Consider the following 25,945-nt stretch of genomic DNA (forward strand, 5'->3'; position numbering starts at 1 on the left):
ACTGTAATGTTAAATGGCACTTGAAATTAGGAAAATAAGATATAATAATGTATTTTCCTTTGATTCTATATAATTTTATTCTTATTTATTGTACAATAGGATTTTATGAGCTGTTAATGCCTCAAATGGTAGATAGTTGAACTATCATATAAAACGTTACAGTTAAGTTCTTAATGACCGCTAATTAATATAAAAAGTCACAGCTGTTTTCATAGTTCGTTCGCTAGGATTTATGTTAATCATGTAAATGTTCATGTTAAATATAATTATTTTAAAATGATTTTATATACTTTAATTCTTATCTATAATAAGATTAAATGTTTTGTGTGGTTTTAACGCTATTTAAGTGATATTATGACTTTGATACTTGTGGCGGACAGACGGAAAGTCAAACAAAATGACTCAAAACTGGATTTTTATTTTTCCATGTATTATTTTTGAAAACAGACATAAATTTGAAACCGACTCAACTCGAAACAACGTAAGGTGAGGTATATCTGTATACATGATATAAACAATAAAACCAGAAAAGTTAAAGGCCAGTTAAAAATGTTAGGCGGAGAGAGAGATGAACGTCTACACTCACCAAGCCAAAAGTAAAATGTGATGATAGAAGACAGGTGTGTGTGTGTGTGTCTGAGAGAGAGAGAGAGAGAGAGAGAGAGAGAGAGAGAGAGAGAGAGAGAGAGAGAGAGAGAGAGAGAGAGAGAGAGAGAGAGAGAGTGGGGTAGCCAGCTACCCCCTACCCCCTGCTAACTAGCGGTGGGGTAGTTACACCTTCCTAAAAGTCTCAAGGCTAGTTTCAGCTTCGCCAAAAGTATAATCCCTAATAAGTGGGGAAAGGGTTTGTATTTTATGTTGGAACAAACAGGTTTTTGGCACTCTCTTAAAGAAAAGTTATCAGATAATGATTTATTTTTCATAGGAACATACCACTGGAGTTTTTGCTAACCTGTTTGTCTATCAGCTTTTAATCTTTTTGCGTTGTTGATGACTACACCCATAATAACAGTGTATTGGGGAAGACAACCAATTTTTTCCCACCAACACGAGTCTTTAGTTGACCAACTGTGAAGTAATCTTATCGTTGGAATCAGAAGCCGCCTTAGATTATTGTCAATCTGATCTGCAAAAGATAAAGAACATTTAACATAACAAATTTGGAAATAATCTATATTTTTCTTAACGATACAAATCTTTAGCTATTTATAAGAGTATTACTTTTGGTGAAGCTGAAAGGAAGTGCCATTAAATCTTTGAGAGGGTTAACTACCCGTAGGGGGTAGTGAGCTAACCCCCTCACTCACACACCTGTGACTTTACTTCACTTTGCTTGGAGGTAGGACTTCAAGGGGGACAGGGTTGGCAGGTAAGTTTGTATAAATAGCTAAAGGTTTGTATCGTTAGTTAATTACAAATTATTTCCAAATTTGTCATTTGTTCTGTAACTGGAATACAAACCTACACTATTTATAAGGGTGACTCACCAATTAGGAGGGTGGATGTCAATGCTAATCTGACTTTTTGGCTCTACTCAAAGCTTCCTTATTATGTATGTTAGTACACAAATAAGCAAACCCTAAAACATATCTAAACCTTGCTAAGCATGGTTTGTGGTCTACAAAAGCTGTGTGCTGAGTTACTAGCAATGTGACTGTCAATGTATAAGCTATTCCAAGTCTGTAGGAATTAACCGAGTTGATCAAGACATTCCCAGTGCCACCTCACCAAGGTATGGAGACGTAACAATATTGATACAATAATAGGTTACACAAGTGGCCAATGGTTTACCTGCAGTGGTTGAGGCCAGCTTGTGCAAGAGACCTAGGTTGCTGACTTCCCCAAGTGAGGGGAGGGGGAAGAAAGGAAAGAGACAGTCATTCCTTTTCATTCACTCAGACTAAAACCGGGTAACTAATGCCCTCAACCTTTTGCTACTTGTCCAATAAGAAGCTTGAGGTACTAAAACCGCTGTTGTGCAGCCACCACAGGACCGGTTGAAAAGGTATTGAGTTTCCTGTGGGTCATGTCTTGCAGGTCATGAGCGGTGAAAGACATTTGACGTTTCCACACGGCCACTTGCAGAACCCAAGTCACAGAGTATTTGCTTTTGAAGGCCAGGGTCGTAGTTATGCCTGGCATTGTGCGCTCTGGGTTGACATGTTCGAGGAGGATCTGGATTTAGTGCATGGTCAATGACCTTGCGAATCCAAGCTGAGAGGGTGTTTTTTGTCATCCTCCTCTTATTTCTCCCACTCATGACAAAGAGCGAAGGCAAACGGGGACGAGCTGCTGCTGTTCTCTTGAGGTAGAGCCTCAAACTCCTCACCGGGCATAGTAACAGAGGATCTGGATCAATGGTTACAGAGCGGAGACTCGTCATTCGTAAGGAATCGAGCGTAATGTCCAATACCCCAAGATTTTGAGTCTTGGCAACAAACTTAATGAGTAAATGTCCACTCCTTTTTGTTAAAAGGGGAGACTCAAGGTTGAGCGATAGTCTTTTACTGCCAAAACTGAAAGGCGCATTGCCTCCCACAAATACACAAGGTACTCCGCTATTACCAGAATAGTGGTATCGCGTGGAGATATACCCCTTCCACAACACCAACTACAGAAGACATTCGACTTCCCCAGGTAGACTGATGCGGACAATCTTCGCAGATATCCATTCGTCCTCTTTGCAACTTGTTGCGAAAATCTTCTCTGAGTGAGGAGATGCTAGATAGTCTCCAGGCATGAAGACGTAGCAAAGCTACTCTTTTGTGGAAAATGTTGGCATGTGGTTGTCTGAGTAGATTGTGTAGTGGAGGAAGTTCTCTCGGAAGTTCCGACAGGAGCTGCAGAAGGTTTGGAAACCATTTTGCATGATGCCATAGCGGAGCTATGAGGATGAATGAGAGGTTGGCCGATGTTCTGGCCATGTTGAGTACTCTTCTCATCAGACAGAAAGACGTAAATGTCGATGTTGTCCCACCGTTGCTGGAATGAATCTGGCCAGAGAGCCATGGGGTACGGGACAGGGGAGCAGTATAACGGGAGACTGAAGTTCAGGGACGTTGCAGATCGACAGTCGGAGAACCCCACAAAGTCAGGACTTTGTTGGCTACTAGATGATCCACAAACCATACAGAACCCCCTAACTGAGTTGCTCTGCTGAGGTTGTTGGCCAGCACATTCCTTTTCTCAGGAATGAAGCAAGCTAATGGTGAGAACGAGTGGACTTCGTCCCATCTCAGTATCTCTACTGCCAGATGGGGTAGGGGCTGCGAAAAAGTACCCCCTTGCTTGTTGACGCAAGCCACTACTGTGGTGTTGTCGCTCATTATCACTTATGAGTGACCCGCTGCAATATATAAGGGTTTGTGTCTGAGAAAACTTTAGTGGTTTGTGTTTAAGAAACATATTTGATTTTAATTTTTTTTCTTTTGTATCCCTCAAGCCCCCTTTTTCCAAAAATGTCTTAATTTGTTATTGTTCCTTTCCAGGTATTGACAGCAGCCCCTACACTCAGTAGGGAGTGTAAGGGAGAGCGAATTTAGAATATTTCCTGTTATCAGTCTGTACTAGTCTGTGATGCTGTTCTATATCCATACCTTGTAACTAGAAGTAAGCTACTGTGTTGCTATATGAGAGTGTCATGAACATTAAATAGTTAATAGGAGCTACTGAAATGGCATATCTGGTCAGAGGCCCAAGAAGTGAATTCCGATGTTAGGAAGAGAGTGACTTTTGAGTTTAGTATGAATTCAGACTTATTCAAAACCCCTTCCAAGATTGAGAGATTTCAAATGTACTGTTGACAAACTTTTCGAGACATTGTAATGGTGGGCCCGCAGAGACCTGCACAGCAGCGTATGCGGCTGAACTGTTCAGAATATAAAAAAATTGTAAGTGACTTTGCAGCTTAGTGGTGAACTGGATATTGAAGGGACAGTATTGATTCAGGGGAAAGTATGGTAGCACAGTATTTTCACAGATCTATATTTTCTTATGGGTAATTTCTAGTTTGTTTGTTATTTGTGGAGCTGGAGTGTAAAGGACTGATAATTTTGCCCTAAATTTGGTTATTGGAATTGACAGATAAATATTTATAAATAAAGATTTTTTTCTTGCTTTTAGGAATACAGCATTTCATTTCAGAACCTCTCACCACGGTGTCTTCTCCTCCACCACTGTTTTTTGAAGCTCATAAGTACAGTAATTTATCATAATTCTTTCCTCCCACACTGTGTTCCGTTATTAATTATAATATTCCCTTTCACCTAATGTTCTTATACCTTTATTTATAATCCAGCTAGCCCAATGAAAGGTATGATAAAAAACAAGATTCAAGCTGGGTCCCCTTGCCCAGTATAAATCAAGGGGTGGTGCCCAGAGCTCTGTTCTCTTGACCTGTTACTTAGGTTTTTTTGGGTAATCCACCGTTGTATGTTTGTTGTGTAGTGAACGTCGGGTTGTGGTCGGCATTCGGACACTAGGCAGTTCGTTTGCTACCTCTGGCCACAGTCCGCAAACCACTACACCGCCGGGCACTAAAGGAACTTTTGAAAGGCCAGATAGACAGCCTTCATCTCTAAGAGATTTATGTGAAAGTACTTTTTGAACTCTGACCAAAGGCCTGAGGTCATGTGATGAAGCACGTGGGGCCCCCTCCTTCTATTAAGCATTAGAAAACAGCATCAAGTCTGGGGGAGGACGAAAAGATCGACACCCTTCAGCATATTCTCGTTGGCCACCCACCACTTGAGGTCCGTCCATTCCTCTGGTCCCATGGGGGATCAGACTGTACAGGGAATCAAAGGCCTGATTCCAGTTGGACTTTAGCCGCCATTGGAGGGATCGTATCCAGAGGTGGCCGTTGAAAACTAGACGAGCCAGAGATGATGGGTGTCCGAGGAGACTTAGTCACCTCTGGGCTGGGAGCTCTTCTCTTCTGAGGAAAGGTCTCATGACCTTCCTCAACCTCAATACCCTGTTGTCTGATGGGAAGGTTTTGTGGAGGTTGGTGTCTATTATCATTCCTAGGTACTGTATACCAGTCTTTCAGTAGGTAGTAGGGATGACTTCTCGAGGTTCACCATGATCCCAGATCTTGGCAAAGCCTCTGAAATTAGTCTCGGTGCTGACGAAGCGTTGCCACCGAGTCTGCTAGAATCAGCCAGTTGTCCAGGAAATGTAGGGGACGGATGCTGAATGTATAAGCCAGGATGACACTGGGCTGAAAACTCTTGAAGGCCTGGGGTGCTATGAAAAGACCGAAGCACAACACCTTGAACCGGTATTCCTTGTCATGTAGACTGAATCTCAGATACTTCCTTGAAGATGGATGGCTTGGGATCTGGAAGTATGTGTCCTTTAGGTCTAACGTACACATGAAGACCTTTGGACTTACCTCTTGTCCTACCTTATTCAACATGGTGTGGACTTCGGCGCTACTTTGCGGATCCCTTTGCATAGGAGCTCGATGACACTGTGGTCTTGACCAGAGGAGGGAGAGAGGAGTGAACGTGACCCAATACCCTGAACGTATCACTATTGAAGCCTTCTGTTGGTCACCCATAGCGGAAAGGATGGAATCATCCCCGGGTTTCGAGACTACTCTGCGATCTCTTGGGACTTCCTCAAAGAGCGAAGGCATGAAAGAGTCGGATAAGGACTCTTCCCCGAGAGGGATCTCCGTCTGAACTGATAAAGAAGTGAGCAAGGCAATGCTTGACATTACCTTGGATGCCCAGATGGGTGTGATGCTGTTCCTTAGTACAGTGTCATTCTGAGGAAGGTTGACGATGGTCAAGGGCTGGTTATCGTGGCTGCTGTGCAGTTGGAAAGTGCTTGTGAGTAGTTACCTGTTGACGAGCTGCTGATGGGGACTGCGTGATGGTGAACCGAGAGCAGTGAGGAGGGTGTTGTTTGCCTTCCGATCTTCCTGGGGAATGACGGGCAGAGGGTGACTAATGAGAGGCTGAAGGCTGCTGGTTGGCTGCTGAGCGGTGAACTACCGGTGAACGGGGAATCAGCAATCAGTGAGCCGAAGATGCTGACTGTAGAGCAGTCGAAAGCTGCCTGGTCAGTTGGCGAATGGTGATCTGCCATCGATCGGTGGGTTGACTCGACAATCGTAGAGTTGGCGATCAAAGAGCCGAAGGTGAATGGCGAACCGCTAGATAAGTCCACAAGCGGTTCACTATTATTGAATGGCAAACGGACGCATGCCTATAGGTCATCGGAAAACGAGTGACCGGGTGGTTGGAACTAGCTGGAGAGTTTCGAACCGGAGTTCCTTGACGAGCAGGTGGCGAGGAGAGTTGGTCTGATGAAGGCCGTAAGACTGGTGAATGACAAGACCGAGGAGAGTCTGAGGTCACAGGCGAAAGGCAATCAGCGAGATGCCTATTAGCGATCGGTGACCTGGAGATTGACGATTGCTAAAGGAACGAGCAGACAATCGGCAATCGGCATGGTGATCAGCGATCGTGGCGATAGGCGTGCTGATGATCGGAGTGCCGCAAAATAGGTGAGCTGGCGCATAATCGGATAAGCTGAGGAACAGCAGTATGGTTCGATGATGGACTAATTGAAGATCGGTGAGTCAGATTGGCAATCGGTGCTCGGAGATCTGAGAGGACGCTCAGAGTGCTGGCAACCGACAAACGGATGGTTAGAGTAAGGTTCGACAATCAGAGAGTTGAGCTAATGATCGGTAATTGACGAGCTAGCAATAGCTGACTATCGGGGATAGGAGAGCTAGCAATACCTGACTAACGAGGATCAACGAGCTAGCAATAGCTGACTATCGGGGATCGGCGAGCTAGCAATAGCTGACTATCGGGGATCGGCGAGCTAGTGATCAGCAATCTAACGATTGGCTTACGGTGAGCTGGAGATCAGCGATCGACAAGACTGGAGGTCGACGATCGGAGAAAGACGAGCTAGCAATCGATGATCGGAGAAAGACGAGCTAGCAATCGATGATCGGAGAAAGACGAGCTAGCAATCGATGATCGGAGAAAGACGAGCTAGCTATCGACAATCGGCGAGCTAGCGATCAGCAAGCTGACGAAGTCTATCGGGGAGAGAAGAGCTACCAATTGGCGATCGGCGAGCTAGTGATTGACGATCGGCAATCTAGTGATCAGCGATCGGCAATCTAGTGATCAGCGATCGGCAAGCTAGTGATAGGCGATCGGCAAGCTAGTGATTGGCGATCGGCAAGCTGGTGATCGGTGATCAGCGATTGGCGATCGGCAAGCTGGTGATCGGTGATCAGCGATTGGCGAGCGAGTAATTGGCGATTGGTGAGCTAGAGATTGGCGAACTGGCAATCGGCGAGGATAGAGGTCAACGATCGGAGAAAAATGAGCTAGCGATCGGTGAGCGACGATCGGTGAACTGACGATCAGCAAGCTGACGATTGCTATCGGCGAGCTGGAGATCGGCGATCTGCAAAACTGGAGAAAGACGAGCTGCAGTTGGTTGGAGCAGATGGTCAGAGAACAGCTGAACAATGATCTGGAGATGGGATGTGCCCTTTGGAAGGGCAAACATCCCCTGAGGCTTGCAAATGAGACCTCGACAGTGCATCACAAACTGGGATTCGTTGATGACTAGGAGAGTCTGAAGAAACAGGCGAAGGTCTGGAACTAGTAGAATCAGGACGAGAAGGATCCTCCTCCTCCGAGAGCTGCATTGACGAGGCTGAATAGCCCAGGCGTCTTTTCGATAAAGGTGAAGGAACACCTCTAAGGCGGAGGAGTACGGTGGGTTCAAAGACCACAGTGACGAACCCCTGAAGGGGCAGGAGGATCAGCAAGGTGATCAGCAGCAGCAGGCCTCCGAAGAGGAGTCTCTATGAGTAACCTCTCTCATGAACACTCGCAGGAGAGACTTACCTCATACTTTGCTCCGTCCCTTACAGAGAAGTTGACTCAGCATGGGGGAGCATAGTTTTTAGCGAAGAAACAGCCACAACAATCGCTGATCGATGCGAAGACATGAAGATAATGATGGGAAGTTCTCCCTTGGAAGGGAGGACAACCCAATATGTATCATGGCTTCTAGGAAATTACTATAATGTACTGTATGTGATATTTAGTCATCCCTTTTGAGTTTAGCACTGAGGATGATAAGCCTTTTCTTAATATATTACATAATTTTTTTGTCTTTCTGATGTAAAGGTGAGAATGTAGAGACAGGTCAGATGTGTAACCTTGCCTTATAATCCGTTTGATGCTAATGGAAGCAACCATTCAAATTACATTTGAATTTAGCCCAGATATATACAATGTTATGTTGGTCTTTAATTATACTTATAGATATGTAGGTTAACAAGATTGATTCCTAAGAGACTCTTCATGGAGATGCCAGGGAGGACAGGAAAGTGATGGCGCAGAGACAGCCGATTCCCAAAGAACAAACGGCACTGCTCTTCTACGTCTGCTATCTTAGTCGAACAAAGAACGGCATCACCGACTGAGGAAAAAAATAAAAAAATTATGTAACAAAAACTCCTTCGAGAGGAGCAACTAGTCCGCAGATGGGAAAGGTGCCCACTGAAAAAACAGACACGAATTGAAGACTGCGCACTCCCTTCCCCGACTGACGTCGACGGGAGAAGGCGAGCGGCAGCGTAAAATAAAACTGTAAGAAAACAAGAATTACAATTACAGTTTTTGGGCTCAGGCCATGTCGTCCTGATGGAAGTTCCTTCTTAGTAGCTTCCTAGGTTATATTTGACTACAGTGATATATCCCAGAGAAATTTACTAAAGGTATCCAGAATTCTAACTCCTGGAGCGAGTATCCCTTATATTTTTAAAAGGGATATTGCATAATATCAGAGGACGTATTCTTGACACGTCACATAGCTATATACACCCCTAATAGCGTTTACGCTTCGAGAGGGGAAAGTGGCAAGAATTATAGGAGAGCCGTTATTAAGGCAACACTCCTATTGTACTGTAATTGGGTGCCAGCCCGCCTCTGCGTGGCGCCATCTAGTCATTTTTTCTCTTGTAGCGCACTAGACCGGTGTTTATCTCGTGTTATCTCTCGCTATTTTGGATTGTTTTGCTGCGATGATGTCTTCCCCAGCCTCATCTGCCTCTGGATGGCGTCATGGACGCGATCGTTCTTTGCATGTACATTTAGTTAGCCAGAACGACTTTCCCGGCATTCATCGCTTTAATAACTTTTAGCTATTTAGAAAATTAGCTAGGAATTATTATATTATGCCCTTGTTGTCGTGGATTTGGCAGAATTATGACCGAGCCCCACGAGTGCTAGGCTTCCTAGCCTAGGCACCTTCACACTTCATGCATGATATAACCTCCTGGTAAAGTTTTATTGAAGCTCAGGCAATATTTTATACAATTAAGATATTACTGCATAAAAATTTTCCTCTTCCAAAATAGTATACGAGAGTGTTTCGGTGACCGTTTCTCATCTGCGCCTAGGCTACCAGCCTAGGGGCTTTAGTATACTTTCTTACATACCCCCAATTGCTCTCGTATCGTCTTTTAAGTGGAGACTGACACCTCCTATACCTTTTAAGTCGATACCAATCTCCTTGTGAGATTTAAGAGCAATTCCTCTTCCCTCTGACTAGCCTAGGCTAACTCCGGTTGGCTTTGCCTTGAACTGTGTTCTGGTAAATCTTTACTGGAGTGTTCCCGTTTCTTTCTCTCAACCACTGAGTCGGTTTTGAGCCTGGAACAGGACATCAGAGTAGAATGTCTGTCATTGGCAACCGTCCGTCTTGGTGAAATGATTTCCCAAGTCAGGTTAGGTTGCCAATGCAGGAGGCTAGACCTCCCTAGGCCATACCCTGGAGGCGTTATATGATAATTCCTCCTTCCCATGGCCTAGCAGACAGTCCTGTGCCGGCAGGTCCTAGGCCGAAGAATTGAATTCTTCCCTTGCCTAGGGCCTTCGGCACTAGATTCTGTTCCCCCCTTGAGACAGCGACCTGTGTGCCGCCTTCTCACTTTTCAGACTAACCCAACCTGGGGAATTGAATTCCCCGCCCTGTTAAGGTTGTCTTTACTACGGATCAGAATCTCTTAGGTTAGGTAGGGCCTTCTAGGTGTTACCTCACCTACAGGACCCTTGCCCCTCCCCTGCTGTCCTTTGGTGTTAGCCTAGCCCTGACACATCCTGGCCATCATTCTACAATCGACCCTATGGGTAGTTTGCGGAATTGGCTTGAGGTTCCCTGTCTCCGGCTGCCGGCAGGGATCCTCCCCTTTTCTTAGAGTTTTCTTCAGTCTTCCCTTGGACTGTCTTCCATGATCCTACTACCAATATGGATGGGCTATGGTAGGATGGAAGGCCGAATATAATTCCCCCTTCCATATGAACCCTCATTCTGGATGAAGGTCTGCAAGGCTGAGCCTTTGCTTTCCCCTCATCCATGCTTTTTCTTTATCTTTCATCAACCCTGGGGCGGCAGCCATCTCGGACGTCTGTCCGCCATCAGTTTGCTCTGCCGCCGCTTGCCATGGGGTACCGTTGATCAGCGACCCAACGACAACAGGCACGCACTCTGGCCGGCCGCCGGCAACCATGTTGACTGCCGGCGGCCGGTCATCCAAAGTCTGCAGACATTTTCCGCCGCCTGCCGGCGGGTCCACCTTGATAGAGGGACCCTCCAGCTGCCGGCGACCCGCCGCCCCTTATCTTGAAGGCAGTACATACCTTCAACAGCCCAGGGCAATGTCGGCGTATGCCGGCAGGCACACAGTACTGACGGCAATGGTCTGTACTGTAGCCTATACAAAAATTTTTCCAGCCTACAAGGTGCTTCATGGGCAGCCTATTGTGGGAATACCACATCTAGAGAGCGATTCTCTCTGCTTAATTAATGGATGATATCCATTATTAAATAATCCCCAATATTGAACCTGGAAGACAGTGTTAAGATTACACTTCATATCCAAGGATATTATCTTCCCATATAATTCTTCAAGAATTTAATGTTCAATATTGGAGGAAGTCATAGCAATGGGCTGGACAGGAGGCACATGTGGGTGTCTTTCCCTTTTTTCTAGCTTACTCTATCCTAAACTAAATAAAATTTTTACAAATCTGTATGATGAAATCTGAGATTTTCACCGAATACTTATACTGTATGCTTTTCTTTCTTTACAGGAGGAGCATCCCGAGTGCGGGAACCATTTCTGCAAGGTCCGCAGTAAGAGCTTCTGCGGCCATGATATGTGCAGGACCCACGCGCGCTGCGCAATCACGAAGGAATCTCTGAAGTATTGGGACCCACAGGTATGTACCGTTTGTGACAAACTGGTAAAAGAGGCTTTTGATGATCAGAAGTCCACAGAGTCAAGGGATGCAGCAAGAGATACGCTGCGAAAATGGGTCAGAGGTTTTCAGATGAACACCTCTGGCCCATATCTTCCTAATGAGAACATGAGGGCTTGTCTGTTCTCTAGGGCATCTTCGGATGCAATTATTCCCCAGGCTCAACCTGAGATTCCCCTTGTCCAGATTCTGATAGAATCTGAGGTATCCGATGCCTTGAAGGACATCCAATTAGAAGACTACATGTCAGTTGTCTCCGAGGAGACGGAACGTGATCTCCTAGTGGAAGAACTGGAGCAAGAAACTATCTTTCATCCTGAAGGCGCAGCGGAGAAAACCGAAACGATTTCGGTTTCATCGGCTACGGTGGCTGGGCCTGTCCCGTCGACTTCTTCTTCTGCCCCCCAGCTAGACTCGATCACCAAAACGCTGCACTCACTTTTGTCTATGTTCCAGGACATGCAAAAGCAGTCGTCCGAGAAGGAGGCTTCTCTATGGACTGAAATGCACCAGCTCGTGTCTACGCGTTTAGCCCCCAAGAAGCTAAACGTCAAAGATCTTCCCGCCTTTTCTGACATCAACCTTTGGAGGTATGCTGAGCACATGCCGATGTCAGGGGGGAAGATTTTCCTCTCCGAGAAACTGGGCACTGTCCCAGTAGATGATGTGGAGTTCTAGCCCAACAAAGGGGCCAATCAGGATTGTTACGTCCGCCTGCGGACGGAACCCCCTTCCAAAGAGGAAACTGAGCCGAAAGAGGTCATCATTCTGGACCTCCACAAGGCTCAGGCCTTGTTTACCAAAACCTTGAAGGAGAGGGCCTTCACTAATTCCAAGGTGCCGGCTCTCAGCAAGAAGCACCCTTCCTTCATTGCTGATTCTTCCCGTGCCTTCCCCTTTATGGAGAAAGGGTTTAAGGCAGTCTTGAAGGCAGTCAAGGCAGGAAAACCTTGTCCTACACTTGAGGAGTGTAGACCCTTTTCCCTTGCCCTACCATCTGACGATGTGGACTGGAAGGATGTCTATAACACCTTCTCAGTCAGGAAGCTGGAGGCTGACATTGCTGGACGTCAGTTCGGTGAAGACCTACCAAAGTTGTCGGACTTTCACCTGCGCAGGGAGCAGGAGACCAAAGAACGACTTGCCGCCTCCATGTCTCTACAAACTGGGTTAGAGACGATGGCAAGTGTTCCCAAGACCCCAGATATGTTCATGGTCTTTGCCAAAGCTCATTTGGCAACAGTCACCAAAGACCTATATAATTTCATTAAAGCCCGCCGGGCTTGTAGAGAGTTCGTGTTCACCTCAGCTGCGGTGAGGCACGAACCAAGGAAGCTGATAGCCTCCAACATCTAGGGAAAAGATCTCTTCCCAAGGAAGTGGTCAAAGAGGTCGTGGACAAAGCCGCAACGGAGAACAAGAATCTCCTCTCCAAGTGGGGCTTGTCCTCCAAAAGAAAGTCTTCCGCTGAGGAGGGTTCCCAGCCGAAAAGGAACACAAAACGACCCAGAGTGCCCTCTCATCCTCGACAACAACAACAGCTCCCCGTGGCCATGGTGCCCCAGACGGTGGCAACAACCACCCACCACTTTCCAGCTGATGCCCCAACCAGTGGCGACTCAGTCGCCCGTCTTCACCCCAGCCTTTGAAAGGCAATCGACGACCTTTAGGACGAAGTCTCGAAGTTCCTTTCGTGGAGCTTCTAGACGCCCTTTCAGAGGTAGGGGCAACAGAGGTGGACGTGGCCAAGGAGGCAAACCCTCCAACCAGCACTCAAAGTTAGATGCTGCCGGTAGGAGGGAGACTCCTCCTCTTCCGGGATCGCTGGACCTTCGATCCCTGGGCCCACAGCCTAATCAAGAACGGACTGGGGTGGAGTTGGAATACAACTCCACCGAACTTCCCTCAATTCTTCCAACACTCAACCCCCATATTGGAAGAATACGTTCAGGAACTCTTAGACAAGAGAGTTGTAAGGAAGGCAAAGTCCATCAAATTCCAAGGAAGGTTGTTCTGTGTTCCAAAGAAAGACTCGGAAAAGCTCAGAGTCATTCTGGACCTATCACCCCTCAACAAGTTCATAGTGAACTACAAGTTCAGAATACTGACGCTCCAACACATAAGGACCCTTTTGCCCAAACAGGCATACACAGTCTTCATAGACATGACGGATGCGTACTGGCACGTTCCAATCAACCGTCAAGTTTCCCCCTACCTAGGATTCAAGCTACAGAAAAGACAGTACGTCTTTAGAGCCATGCCCTTCGGTCTGAACATAGCCCCAAGAGTATTCACCAAGCTTGCGAATGCGGTCATTCATCAACGACGCCTAAAGGGAATTCAGGTAGTAGCCTACCTGGACGACTGGCTGGTGTGGGCAGCATCCAATGAAGAGTGCACGCAAGCCTCCGAGGAAGTGGTCCAGTTCCTGGAACACCTAGGATTCAAGATCAACTTGGAAAAGTTTCGACTATCTCCAGCTCAGAAGTTCCAATGGCTGGGTGTCCACTGGAACTTAAAGTCACACTGCCTTTCCATTCCATCAAAAAAGAGGAAAGAGATAGCAGGATCTGTCAAGAGACTCCTTCAATCCGCCAGGATATCAAGACGGCAACAGGAGAGAGTGTTGGGGTCTCTCCAGTTCGCCTTAGTGACAGATCCAGTATTGAGAGCTCAATTAAAAGATGCATCAGGAATTTGGAGAAAATACGCATCAAATGCTCGAAGAGATCTAAAAAGACTGATACCAAATCGTCTGCAATCCCTCTTCAAGCCATGGTCGGAGGCCAAGTATCTAAAGAAGAAGGTACTCCTACAACCGCCCCGACCGTCAGTCACCGTTCACACGGATGCCTCGAAGGAAGGGTAGGGAGGCCACTCTCCCCATCGGAAAGTCCAAGGAACCTGGTCTTCCCTCTTCAAAACCTTCCACATCAACTTTCTGGAAGCCATGGCAGTTTTTCTTTCACTGAAAAAAACTTAAACATGGCTGCTCAATCCACATCCGATTGGTATTAGACAGCGAGGTTGTAATGAGATGCCTAAATCGACAGGGCTCGAGATAGCCTCAAGTCAATCCAGTGATATTGGCCATCCTCCGGCTAGCGGAGAAGAAGAGATGGCACTTGTCAGCAGTTCATCTTCAAGGGTTCCGCAATGTGACGGCGGACGCTCTATCCAAGTTCAACCCGATAGAGTCAGAATGGTCCCTAGACGCAAGATCATTCTCCTTCATCTTACGCAAAATCCTAGGACTGCAAGTAGACCTCTTCATAACGAGCGACAACAAGAAGCTACCCCGGTATGTAGCCCCGTACGAGAATCCTCTAGCAGAAGCAACGGATGCAATGTCCCTAGATTGGAACAGATGGTCCAAGATCTACCTGTTCCCTCCAACCAATCTTCTGCTGAAAGTCCTCAACAAACTGAGATCCTTTCACGGAACGGCAGCATTAGTGGCCCACAAGTGGCCTAACAGCGTCTGGTTCTCCCTGATAACGGAACTACGCCTGAAGCTGATCCCGTTGCCGGATCCAGTTCTGACTCAACAAGTGCAGAAATCAACTGTCTCAGCTTCACCACAGAAAACCCGGAACCTTCATCTCATGATTTTCTCACCTTAGCAGTCAAGAAAAGGTTTGGGATTTCAAAGGACAGTATTAACTTCTTAGAAGAATACAAGTCAAAGTCAACGAGAAGACAATACGAGTCTTCCTGGAAAAAATGGGTCGCCTTTGTCAAGGCAAAGAAACCAAAGGAGATTTCTACGGATTTCTGTTTGTCCTTCTTCATCCATCTCCATGAACAAGGGTTAGCAGCCAATACGATTGCTACGTGCAAATCTGCCCTAACCAGACCCGTGCTGTACTCCTTCCAGGTGGACTTCTCCAACGAAATCTTCAACAAGATTCCAAAAGCCTGCGCTAAACTTCGGCCCGCAGCCCCTCCAAAGCCCATTTCATGGTCCTTGGATAAGGTTCTTCACTTAGCATCAACCTTGAACAATGAAGATTGCTCTCTAAAAGACTTGACTCAAAAGGTGATATTCTTATCTGCACTAGCCTCAGGAGCCAGAGTTAACGAAATAGTGGCCCTCTCAAGGTATGATGGCCACATTCAGTTCACAGACTGCGGAGAACTGAACCTTTTTCTGGACCCAACGTTTCTCGCCAAGAACGAGCTGCCCACTAAGAGGTGGGGTCCCTGGAGAATCTGCCCTCTGAAGGAAGAAGCATCCCTATGCCCAGTGGAATGCCTAAAGGTCTATCTTCGAAGAACTTCAGACTTTAAGGGAGGTCAGCTTTTCAGGGGAGAAACATCAGGTTCGACAGTAACCTTGAAACAACTAAGGGCGAAGATCACCTATCTTATTCGCAGAGCGGATCCAGACAGTACACCCGCAGGTCATGATCCCAGAAAAGCTGCTTTGTCTCTAAATTTCTTTCAAACTATGTCGTTTGAAAGTCTTCGCGCTTACATTGGATGGAAGTCATCCAGGGTCTTCTTCAAGCATTACGCGAAACAACTACAGGAGATCAAACACTTTGTGGTGGCAGCAGGTAGTGTACTAAAACCTGCCGCTTGATCTCTGCGAAGAACAGTGCACTATTTGGGACTTTTAGTGAAGGGTGTACATGATAAACTTTTATGGTGTATCATGTTGAGTGATGTGTCTAGTGCATGACACTATAGACTGTTCTAATTACACGGGTGACATTAAGCATAATAGACTGACACATGTGCCATGCATATTCGTATGAAAGTGTTCCTTGTAACAACAGAATCCAAAGTGAAATATTCCATATTTCCCATAGAGTGGCTTGTGTTTCCTTTTCATATGAAACTTATCAAATTTTTCTGTTATTACCAATTATGCTTTCACACAGATATTTTCAGCAAAAAATATGATTGATTGTAAATGTTACAACCATGATTTCTATATTCTATTGTAATAAACGTTAGTAAGAATCTTTGCGTCTCATTTGGCCCCAAATATCCTAAACCATTCAATAAAGGGTGTCAGAGCGTCTTTTTATCCTCTTAATCTTAGAAAAATATTCGGAACTAATGTTATACTGTTCAAAGCAAACATTCTTCAGATAATTTGTTATGCTTTCAAGTTCAGTCACTGGTAATGACTGAATGTACTAACCTGTTTACCTTACTGAATTAAAGTTTCCTACACGAATGTAAACCTGTCTATCTGTCTCCATGAACAAACAGATTCGGGAGGTATCAGTAACCTACACAGATCAATTCCATTCAGAGTACAAACTATGCTTTATGTATATGAGGACACTAATATACAAACTTGTTTGCTAGATTGTTCCTTGAACTCACAATCCTCGTTTTTTTTTTTTTCCTAGAATCTTCCCAGACTCTTCCTTGTAGGGGGCAGGAAGCACTGACATAGTCCATGATCAGCTGAATGATATATAACGGTAACATCAAGTGTCTCTAGGTTCAGACGACCAAGGAAAATTTATCTCGAGATGACTGGCACTATTGAAAATCCACAGATACATTAATGCTCTGGTAAACTTCCATCAGGACGACATGGCCCGAGCCCAAAAAACTGATTTTGAGCGAAGCGAAAAATCTATTTTTGGGTGAGGTAGCCATGTCGTCCTGATGGACCCTCCCTCTTTTTGACAAAGGATAATGAATCCCTCCCTAATATACTGTATCTGTAGCACCTATATAACGCTACAAAGAATACTAGATGGCGCCACGCAGAGGCGGGCTGGCGCCCAATTACAGTATAATAGGAGTGTTGCCTTAACAACGGCTCTCCTATAATTCTTGCCACTTTCCCCTCTCAAAGCGTAAACGCTATTAGGGGTGTAGATAGCTATGTGACGTGTCAAGAATACGTCCTCTGATATTATGCGATATCCCTTTTAAAAATATAAGGGATACTCGCTCCAGGAGTTATAATTCTGGATACCTTTAGTAAATTTCTCTGGGATATATCACTGTAGTCAAATATAACCTAGGAAGCTACTAAGAAGGAACTTCCATCAGGATGACATGGCTACCTCACCCAAAAATAGATTTTTCGCTTCGCTCAAAATCCGTTAATTAATTCAGCTGAGAAAATTAACTACTCGAGAGAGCCACTTGACCCTCCGGCGAGAAGGGGGTTCCCTACAGAGATGAAACTGAAAAGTTAAATAACAAACAGTTATAATTTTCACGTAATTAATGAAAAAAACCATTCGGAAGTGCAACCTGACCCGTGAACGGGAAAGGTGCTCCCCCGGCAGAGTATACTGTCGGCTGCCCACGAAAAGTGTGCGGTGATGACCTGAGAAAGAGCAAGACCGAAGCCAGGCTCTGAGAGGGCCGCATTCCCTTCCCCAGCAGATTCCCTCTAAGAACCCATAGAGGGGAAGGTGACTTCAATAGTATCCAAACGATGACAATTCCCCTACGGTGGCGTCCGAGTCACACGGAAGGCTATCTGCCAAGGGGATGGCCGATGTCCAAGGTGGAAAGGTCGGGAGTGAAGGTTCTTCGTCCTTGAGAACCTGCCGTACTATGCTATCACACATCAGCAACGTTTACTGTAAAGAAAGCTTACAACGTATATATATATATATATATATATATATATATATATATATATATATATATATATATATATATATATATATATATAAGGAATATTTTCATATATATAGAAGAAAAAATGTAAATTAAAAAGACAAAGATTAATGGCAGTCCAAAATAAGCGAGGAAGAAAAGCGGCAACAACCACTTTCCCTCCGAGCCACAAGTAAAGTGAAGTACATTCACAGGTGTGTGAGTGAGGGGGGTATCTAACTACCCTTACCCCTCTACCTAGTGGGATTGGTAGTTAACCCTCACTAAAATTTAATGGATTTTCCTTTCAGCTTTGGTAAAAGTAATACCCTTATACATAGCGTAGGTTTGTATTCAAGTTATGGAACAAATAATAAATTGAAAAGGCATATATATGTCATCATCAAAATTCATGCAGTTAATTCAACACTTATTAGTAAAGATGAAAAATGGGAAAAATTTGAAATATAAAAATACCTAAATATGACAAATTCATAGATAATTTGTATTTTTCCTAACTATACAAACCTTAGCTATTTATTAGGGGGTTATACTTTTGGCGGAGGTGGAATGACGAGCCATTAACAACCCACACCACTAGTTAGAGGGAGGTGGGGTAGCTTGCTACCAATCCCGCTCACACACCTGTGATTTAGCTCACTTTGCTTGGAGGTAGGACTTCAAGGGAGATAGGGCTGGCGGACAAGTTTATATAAATAGCTAAGGTGTATAGTTAGGAAAAATACAAATTATCTACTTATTTATCCTTTGTTCCGTAACTGGAATACAAACCACGCTATTTAGTAGGGGTGACTCGCCCATTAGGAAGGGTGGACGTCCCTGCCAATCTGGCTTTTGGCTTTACCTGGGGGCTCCTTATCTGAGTATATTAGTACTAAAAAATAAGGAGTCCCTGCCCTCGCTAAAACATTGCTATGCTATGCAAGGTCCGCGGCCTACGCAAGCTGTGTTGAAACATGCAGAAGTGTAACTATCTAAGTAAAGTTATTCCGAGTCGATTGTAGGAAAAACTGATGTAACTAAGACTTTCCCAATGCCACCTCGCCAGGGTATGGGGACGCAACAGTATTAGCTTAATACTAGGTACACAAGGGAGTATGGTTTACCTGCAGTGGTTTGAGGTCAGCTTATGCAGAGAACCCAGGATGCTGCTTTCCCCACTAGAGGGTAGGATGAAGAAAAGAATAAGAGCCAGTCAAATCTTTTCATTCGCGCAGACTAAAACCAGGTAACAGTGCCCTCAACCTTCTGCTACTTGTCCAATAAGGAGCTTGAGGTATACAACTAGCTGTTGTGCAGCCACCACCGGACCGATACAGATCGTATCAAGTTCCTGTGGGTCACGTCTTGCAGGAGAAAGGTTGTGAAAGTCAACCAGAGCATTCACATCCTTTCTTGTAAAACCTGCGTCACAGAATAATCTGCTTAGAAAGGCCAGCGTGTCTCAATTCCGATTGGAGAAAGGCAAGTTGTAAGTCCGTATGAGTTAGGAAAGGTCTAGCAATAAGATGATGTTCCTTCCTTTCAGTTTGAAGGTGAAGGATCAAGGTTGAGTGATCGTCTTTACCTGTTGAAACTGAAAAGGGGATCTTTTCCTCTTGCATGTACTCGAGGATTCCGCTATTGCTGGAATAAAGGTATCGAGTGAAGAGAGAGACTTTCCCATGACATCAACCACAAAAGACGTTATACTGCCTGGTAGATTGATGCTGAGGAATTCCTCAGATATCTAGACAACCTTTTTGCAACTTATTGCAAAAAGCCTCTGTGGGACAAGAGGTACTGGGTAGTCTCCAGGCATACAATCATAGCCAAGCTATAGCTTGTGGTAGGTGTCGAAATGGGTTGCCTGTGATGTGAAGAGGGTTCTCTTGGAGAGACTACCAGGAGCTGCAGAAAGTTTGGAAACCGTTCTGCGTAATGCCATAGCTGAGCTATGAGTGTCCTTGAGAGGCTGACTGATGTTCTAGCCTTCTTGAGTGCCCTTCTCCAGACCAAACAGGGACGAGACGTAAACGTCATTGTTGTACCCACCGTTGTTGGCTTGTTTTTTGCCAGAGAGCCTTGAGGTCTAGGGGCTGAGGAGCAACGGCAGCCTGAGGTTCAGGGGCGTTCCGAACAGATCCGTAGTTGGAGGACCCCGTAAAGTCGGGACTTTGTTGGCTACAAGGTGATCCAAAGACCATTTGTTATACCTTATCTGAGATGCTGTGCACCGATTGTCGGCAAGCACATTCCTCTAGTCTGAAATGAAGTGGGCTGATAGTGGCACCGAACGGACTTCGGCCCATCTTAGTGTTTATACTGTTAGATGGGAAGAGGCTGCAAGCAAGTTCCTTCTTGCTTGTGGATGTGAGCCTCTATGTGGTGTGTGGTATTGTCGCCCATCACATCACTGAGTGGTCTGTTAGGAACCGATGAGGCTGCTGAAGGACCAGAAAGTTGGCCTTCATCTCTTAAGAGATTCAAGTGAAGGTACTTTCGGACTCTGTCCAGAGGGCTGAGGTCATGTGGTACAGCACTATGGTCCCTTCTCTCTTCTTTTGATGTGTTCTAAGCACAGCATCGAGTCCGAGGGGTGGGGAAGGATGAGAAGGTTATACCACTCTGTAGATTCTCGACTGACACCCATCCCTTGAGGTTCGTCCAAATTTCTGGTCCCATGTGGGTCAGAATGTCTGGGGGATCAAGGGCCTGATTCCAATCGGACTCAAGTCACTTTGGGATGGGAGTTCTTCTCGTTTTGAGAAAGTTTTGTGGAGATTGGTGTCTAGGTTCATTCCCAGATGCACCAGTCTTCCGGGAGGGAAGTAGGGAAGACTTCCCCAGGTTTACCTTGATCACTGGATCTTGGTAAAAAGACTTCAGAAGGTCCGGTGCTAATGCAAGGTTGCCACTGAGTCTGCTAAAGTCAGTCAGTCATCCCGAGAAGGAGGAGACAGAAGCCAATCCTGTGAGACCAGGATGGGTGTAGTGGAAAGACCGAAGCACAGTGCGCTGAACTGGTGTTTCTTGTTTGTCTAGACTGAATCTTCCAACCTTCCTAGATGGATGGTTTTGGACCTGGAAGTATGTGTCCTTTAGGTCCAGTGTGCAAATGAAGACCTGAGGTCTTAGCCCTTGTCCGAACTCCAACATGGTGTGGACATCGACCCAAAGGGACAGCTCCTTGCAGATCCTTTCGCATGGGAGATTGTTGATGCTGGGGTCTTGACTCGTGGCGTAAAAGATCGGACGCGATACCCTGTGTAAGGATTCTTCCCTGGGAGAGAATTCCTTTAACTAACAGAAGGAAGGCAACGCTTAACCCTACCATGTGCCCTGATGGGATTGATGCTATTCCTTAGAATAGAATCAATCTGGCGAATGTTAATCAATGATTAACGGTTGGGTATCGTGGTTACTGTGCAGTTGGAGAGTGCTCGCAAGTAGTCCCCTGTCGACAAGCCGCTGATGATGGTTCTTGATCGTTTGCCGATCACTTTAGTGTGATGGCGAATGGCCAGTAGCGAAAAGTGTGTTGTATACCTTCTGATCTAGGGAACTACGGGCAGAGGTTGACTAGTAAGTCTGAGTCACGAACTGCTGGCGAATTGTCGGTCTGTGAGCCGAGAATAGTAACTGACAGGCAGATGAAGGCTGTCTGGTCAGTCAGCCAAGGTAGGTTGGTGATAAATGAGTTGGTAATCTGTTTTGAGAGCCCTGAAAGACAGCAGAATGGTTTAATGATAGTCAGCTGGTGATGTAAGCCATTGATGATCAGCGATTGATCGCAGACCACTGATTGGTGAGCTAGAGATCAGCAAGCTGACTATGGTCCCTCCTGGTTGGTCAGAGATCAGCAAGCTGACGATGGACTGGTCAGAGATCAGCGAGCTGAGTTCAATGATCGAAGAAAGATGAGCTGCCCATCAGTGATCTAGTGATCAGCAAGCTGATGACTGGTTATTGACTAGCAATCGGTGATTGGAACGCTAGCAATTGGAGATCGTTAGTCATTGGAGGGACTAAAAGTCAATGATCAGAGATGAGCTAGCAATTGGCGATCTGGCGATCAGCGAGCTAGCGATCAGCAAACCGTGAACTAGCCATCAACAAACAGTGATCTAGAGATCAGTCTGTTGATGCTTTCATGTTTGCTGACGGTGGTGTCAAGGAAAAAGAAACTTCAGAAGAGACAGGGACCAATGATTCCCTGTTTTGATTCCCCTTGGAAGATGGAATCTTCGGGATCTTGATCCGGCGCAAGAAAGCGAGGAGGAGTGCTGGCCAACAGTCAAGCGCTGGCTCTTAATGAAGAGTTGGCGCATTGGCGAGATCAAGTGAGCAGGAGGGTGCTGGATATGAGAGCGCAAGTGAGCGCTGGCGCTCTGTAAGGCACTGTGTAGTTTTGTGAAGTCTCCCTAGAAAGCGCGTGACTGGTTGCGCAAGGGCAGGTGCATGGGTAAGCGATTGCGTGGCGCGCACGTAGGAGGGCTGGCGCACGCGGAAGACTGCTGGCATGCGCGTGGAAGGCTATTGGCGCGCGTGGAAGACTTTGGAGCGCGCGCACGGAAGACTGCTGGCACGCGCGGAAGACTGCTGGCATGCGCGGAAGACTGTTGGCACGTGCGCGGAAGATTGTTGGGACGCATGAGCGGAAGACTGCGCGCGCGCACGCGGATGACTGTTGGCGCGCGCGGAAGCAATGGTGCCATGATAATGGTGGCGCGTATGAGCGTGGGTGCGTAGGAAAGCACTGGCGCACAGGTGCAGGAGAGAGCTGGCGCACAGGTGCAGGAGAGAGCTGGCGTGCAGATGAAGGAACGATCCACAGAAGAGTCCAGGACCGAAGTCCAAGGACTAACTGTAGCGTAAAGTAGCGCTGGTAGGTCCGCAGGTCAGCTGGCAGGACGACCAGAAACTGGGATGAGCCCTTTGGAAGGGCAAACATCCATTGATGGCGACCGTTAAAGGTCCACGGAAGAGGCCTGGACTGAAGTTCAAGGACTAACTGCAGCGTAAGGTTGCGTTGGTAGGTCAGCAGGTCAGCTGGCAGGACAATCAGGAACTGGGATGTGCCCTTTGGAAGGGCGAACATCCACGGATGGCAACCATGAAAGGTCCATAGAAGAGTCTAGGACCGAAATCCACGGACTAAGCTGCAGCGCAAGGTTGCGCTGGTAGGTCTGCTGGTAGGATGATCAGGAACTGATGACGCGCATGAGGGCCGGTGGACCAGCAAGCTGACCTTAGCAGCAGCGATCCTCCGAAGAAGAGTCTTTATGAGTGGCCCCTCTCGTGAGAAAGATGATCACTTCAGGAGAGACTTGCCTAGGACTATGCTCCACCCCCGAAGGAAGAGAGACTCAGCAAGGGGGGGAGTGTCGTTTATGCGAAGACAGCAACAGCAGTCGGAGTCTGTGAAGTGATTAAGATGTAGGCAGTTCTCCCTTGGAAGGGGAAAACAACCTTCCTCGAAGATGTAGTGCTGATCAGGTGTTGCCACAGGCGTACTTCTAAGAGAAGGGATGACGCCCATGAGGGCCGGTAGATCAGCAAGCTGACCTTCAACAGTAGCGATCCTCCAAAGAGTAGTTTCTATGAGTGGCCTCTCGTGAACGAGAGAGGTGAACACTTCGTAGGAGAGACTTGCCTAAGACTGTGCTCCGCCCCTTAAGGAAGAGACTCAGCAAGGGGGGAGAGTAGTCTGGGCGAAAGCAGCAACAGCAGTCGGAGACGATGAATATATTAAGATGTGGGAAATTCTCCCTCAGAAGGGAGAAACAACCTCACACCTGGGGAGGAAACTTTCCCTCGGAAGGGAAAGTTGTCCAACCTCTGGAGGCAAACCTCTTGGTTAGCGTTCTAAGATGATCTGAAGTGCTGGTCATGTTGTCACGGGCGTACTTCTAAGAGAAGGGATGACGCCCATGACGACGTCCTCTGAAGGACGGCAGTGACAGTAGATTCCCCAGGCATGAACAGAACAACTCTGCTTCGTTGGCACTGTTAGTCGAACGAAGAAAACTGCATAGCTAACTGGGGGAAAAAAATAAAATTAATTATTTAACAGAAAATTCCCTAGGGAGGAACTCCGAAGAGGATCCCCAAGGGAACAACATAAAAATAAGTATTGCGGACTCCCTTCCCCAGTCGACATCCATGGGAGAAAGGGGAGAAGAGTAACTGTACTAAAATCCAGAATTACAATTATTTAAATCGGCTACGAATATTCACTAATAGTGAGAACCACTGATCCTCCGAAGGGAAGTGTTCCCCACGGAGAAAAAGCTGAAAAGTTAAAATTACAATTATAATTTCACTAAAATAATTGAGACAAACAACAGGAAGCGCAACCTAACCCGCGAATGAGAAAGGTGCTCTTCCCATTAGTACACTGTTGTTGAAAGGTGAACGACCTTGAGAAGAGAAAGACCGTAGTCAATCTCTGAGAGGCCACAATCCATTCGCTCAGTAATCCATGTTTCCCGTAGGAAAAGGGAAAAGGCAAAGACAACAGTTGAATGAGGAGGGTCCAGGCGATGATAATTCCCTTGCGGTGGCTGAGTCAACGGTTATATGCCGACGGGAAGACCGATGGACCAGAGGGGGAGAGGTTGTTCCCCACGAAGTGGATGGACCAGAAAGGGAGAGGTCGTTCCTCAGAAAGTGGAAGTGTCCTGGCCTTGCGCAAGTGGAAGTGTCGTATATGTATCACACGCACAGCACAAACACTGAAAAGGAAACTTACCACATTTCTATACACATATATATACATAAACATTAAGAATGTTTTCATATATATATATATATATATATATATATATATATATATATATATATATATATATATATATATATATACAGTAGGGTCCTGAATTAAGCGTGTTCGAATTACACGATTCCCCTTTTCCGCGATCGCTATTTTTCAAAAATAAATTTTCTGTATCTTCGAGGCTGTTCAAAGTTCGCGAGTCAAGCACTACAAAATGTATCAAATCTATTGTCTTTTTAAGTATATTGGTAGCCCTAAATACGGTGATTTATAATAAATGTTACAAAACAATATCAACATTACATTTCATTAACATAATTTCATAATGAATAGCCTATTTAAGGATAAAATTCCACATCAACAATGAAATCAACTGTTAACTGTGCGAGTCCAGCTGACAAAATGTAAACAGAAATGTGGTTACGTTCTCGGCAATCTTTATCTTTCTCCAACCTTACGTTAATTGTAATGGTAGTGTTAATGATGGTATATTAAAGCATTATTTTTGTTTAGTATAGTATATTTAAAAGCCTTATTTTTCCCTCTGGGCGTTCAAGGTTTTCACGAGTAGACTGGGTTCGTTTATCGGCAGTGAATAGCCTAAACTTCGGTAACGAGTCGTCAATATTTTGTCATATTTTAAACAGTATACATTTGATTTGCAAACATTAATCAAATGTATACTGTTTAAAATATGACAAAATATTGACGACTCGTTACCGAAGTTTAGGCTATTCACTGCCGATAAACGATAACAAACCCTTTAATGCAAACTAACTGTATCCTTTGATATTCCTCTATATTTATCACGAATTCCTTCTATACCTCCTCAGACACTCTTATTTCAAATATCTAAATTATTCTTATCACAATTAACACCATCTAGTCATTTTCATTCCATTATATCTATTATTCCTCTGGATCTTATTCCCTTTCCTTATTCTGTTTATTCGATGGGATTCGTTTTTCCCTTTACCGTCTTTCAGAATCTATTTTTAGCCACTGGCAATCAAATCCCCCCTTCGCCCGTCTCCTACCGTCTCCCCTACGAGTCCACCCAGCCTATCTCATCACTCCCCCCACCTTCATCCTCCCCTGTTCTAGGTCTGTAACCTTCTGCGTCATAATATCTCTCTCTCTCTCTCTCTCTCTCTCTCTCTCTCTCTCTCTCTCTCTCTCTCTCTCGTTATACAATACTTACAAATAGATGAAGAAACCAAAATCGGTTTTCTTGAAGTGTCAATTAAATACAAAACGAAAAAATTAT

General features: G+C 45.6%; 1 protein-coding gene across 10 annotated transcripts in view; it reads right to left on the reverse strand.

Annotated features, from left to right (window-relative positions):
* The window catches only part of mus304 (mutagen-sensitive 304), a 327,641-nt gene that overhangs the window by 165,688 nt on the left and 136,008 nt on the right, over positions 1-25,945 (reverse strand). For all 10 annotated transcript variants that reach the window (XR_011046450.1, XR_011046445.1, XR_011046448.1 and 7 more), the window contains one exon: positions 953-1,126. Coding sequence is in view for 7 of the 10 variants with exons in the window: in XM_068386715.1 (XP_068242816.1) it covers positions 953-1,126 (174 nt within the window). In the remaining 3 variants the exon portion in view is untranslated. The remainder of the gene's footprint in view (positions 1-952; positions 1,127-25,945) is intronic.

This window comes from Palaemon carinicauda, chromosome 1 (genome assembly GCF_036898095.1).
Source record: "Palaemon carinicauda isolate YSFRI2023 chromosome 1, ASM3689809v2, whole genome shotgun sequence".
Taxonomy (NCBI): domain Eukaryota; kingdom Metazoa; phylum Arthropoda; class Malacostraca; order Decapoda; family Palaemonidae; genus Palaemon; species Palaemon carinicauda.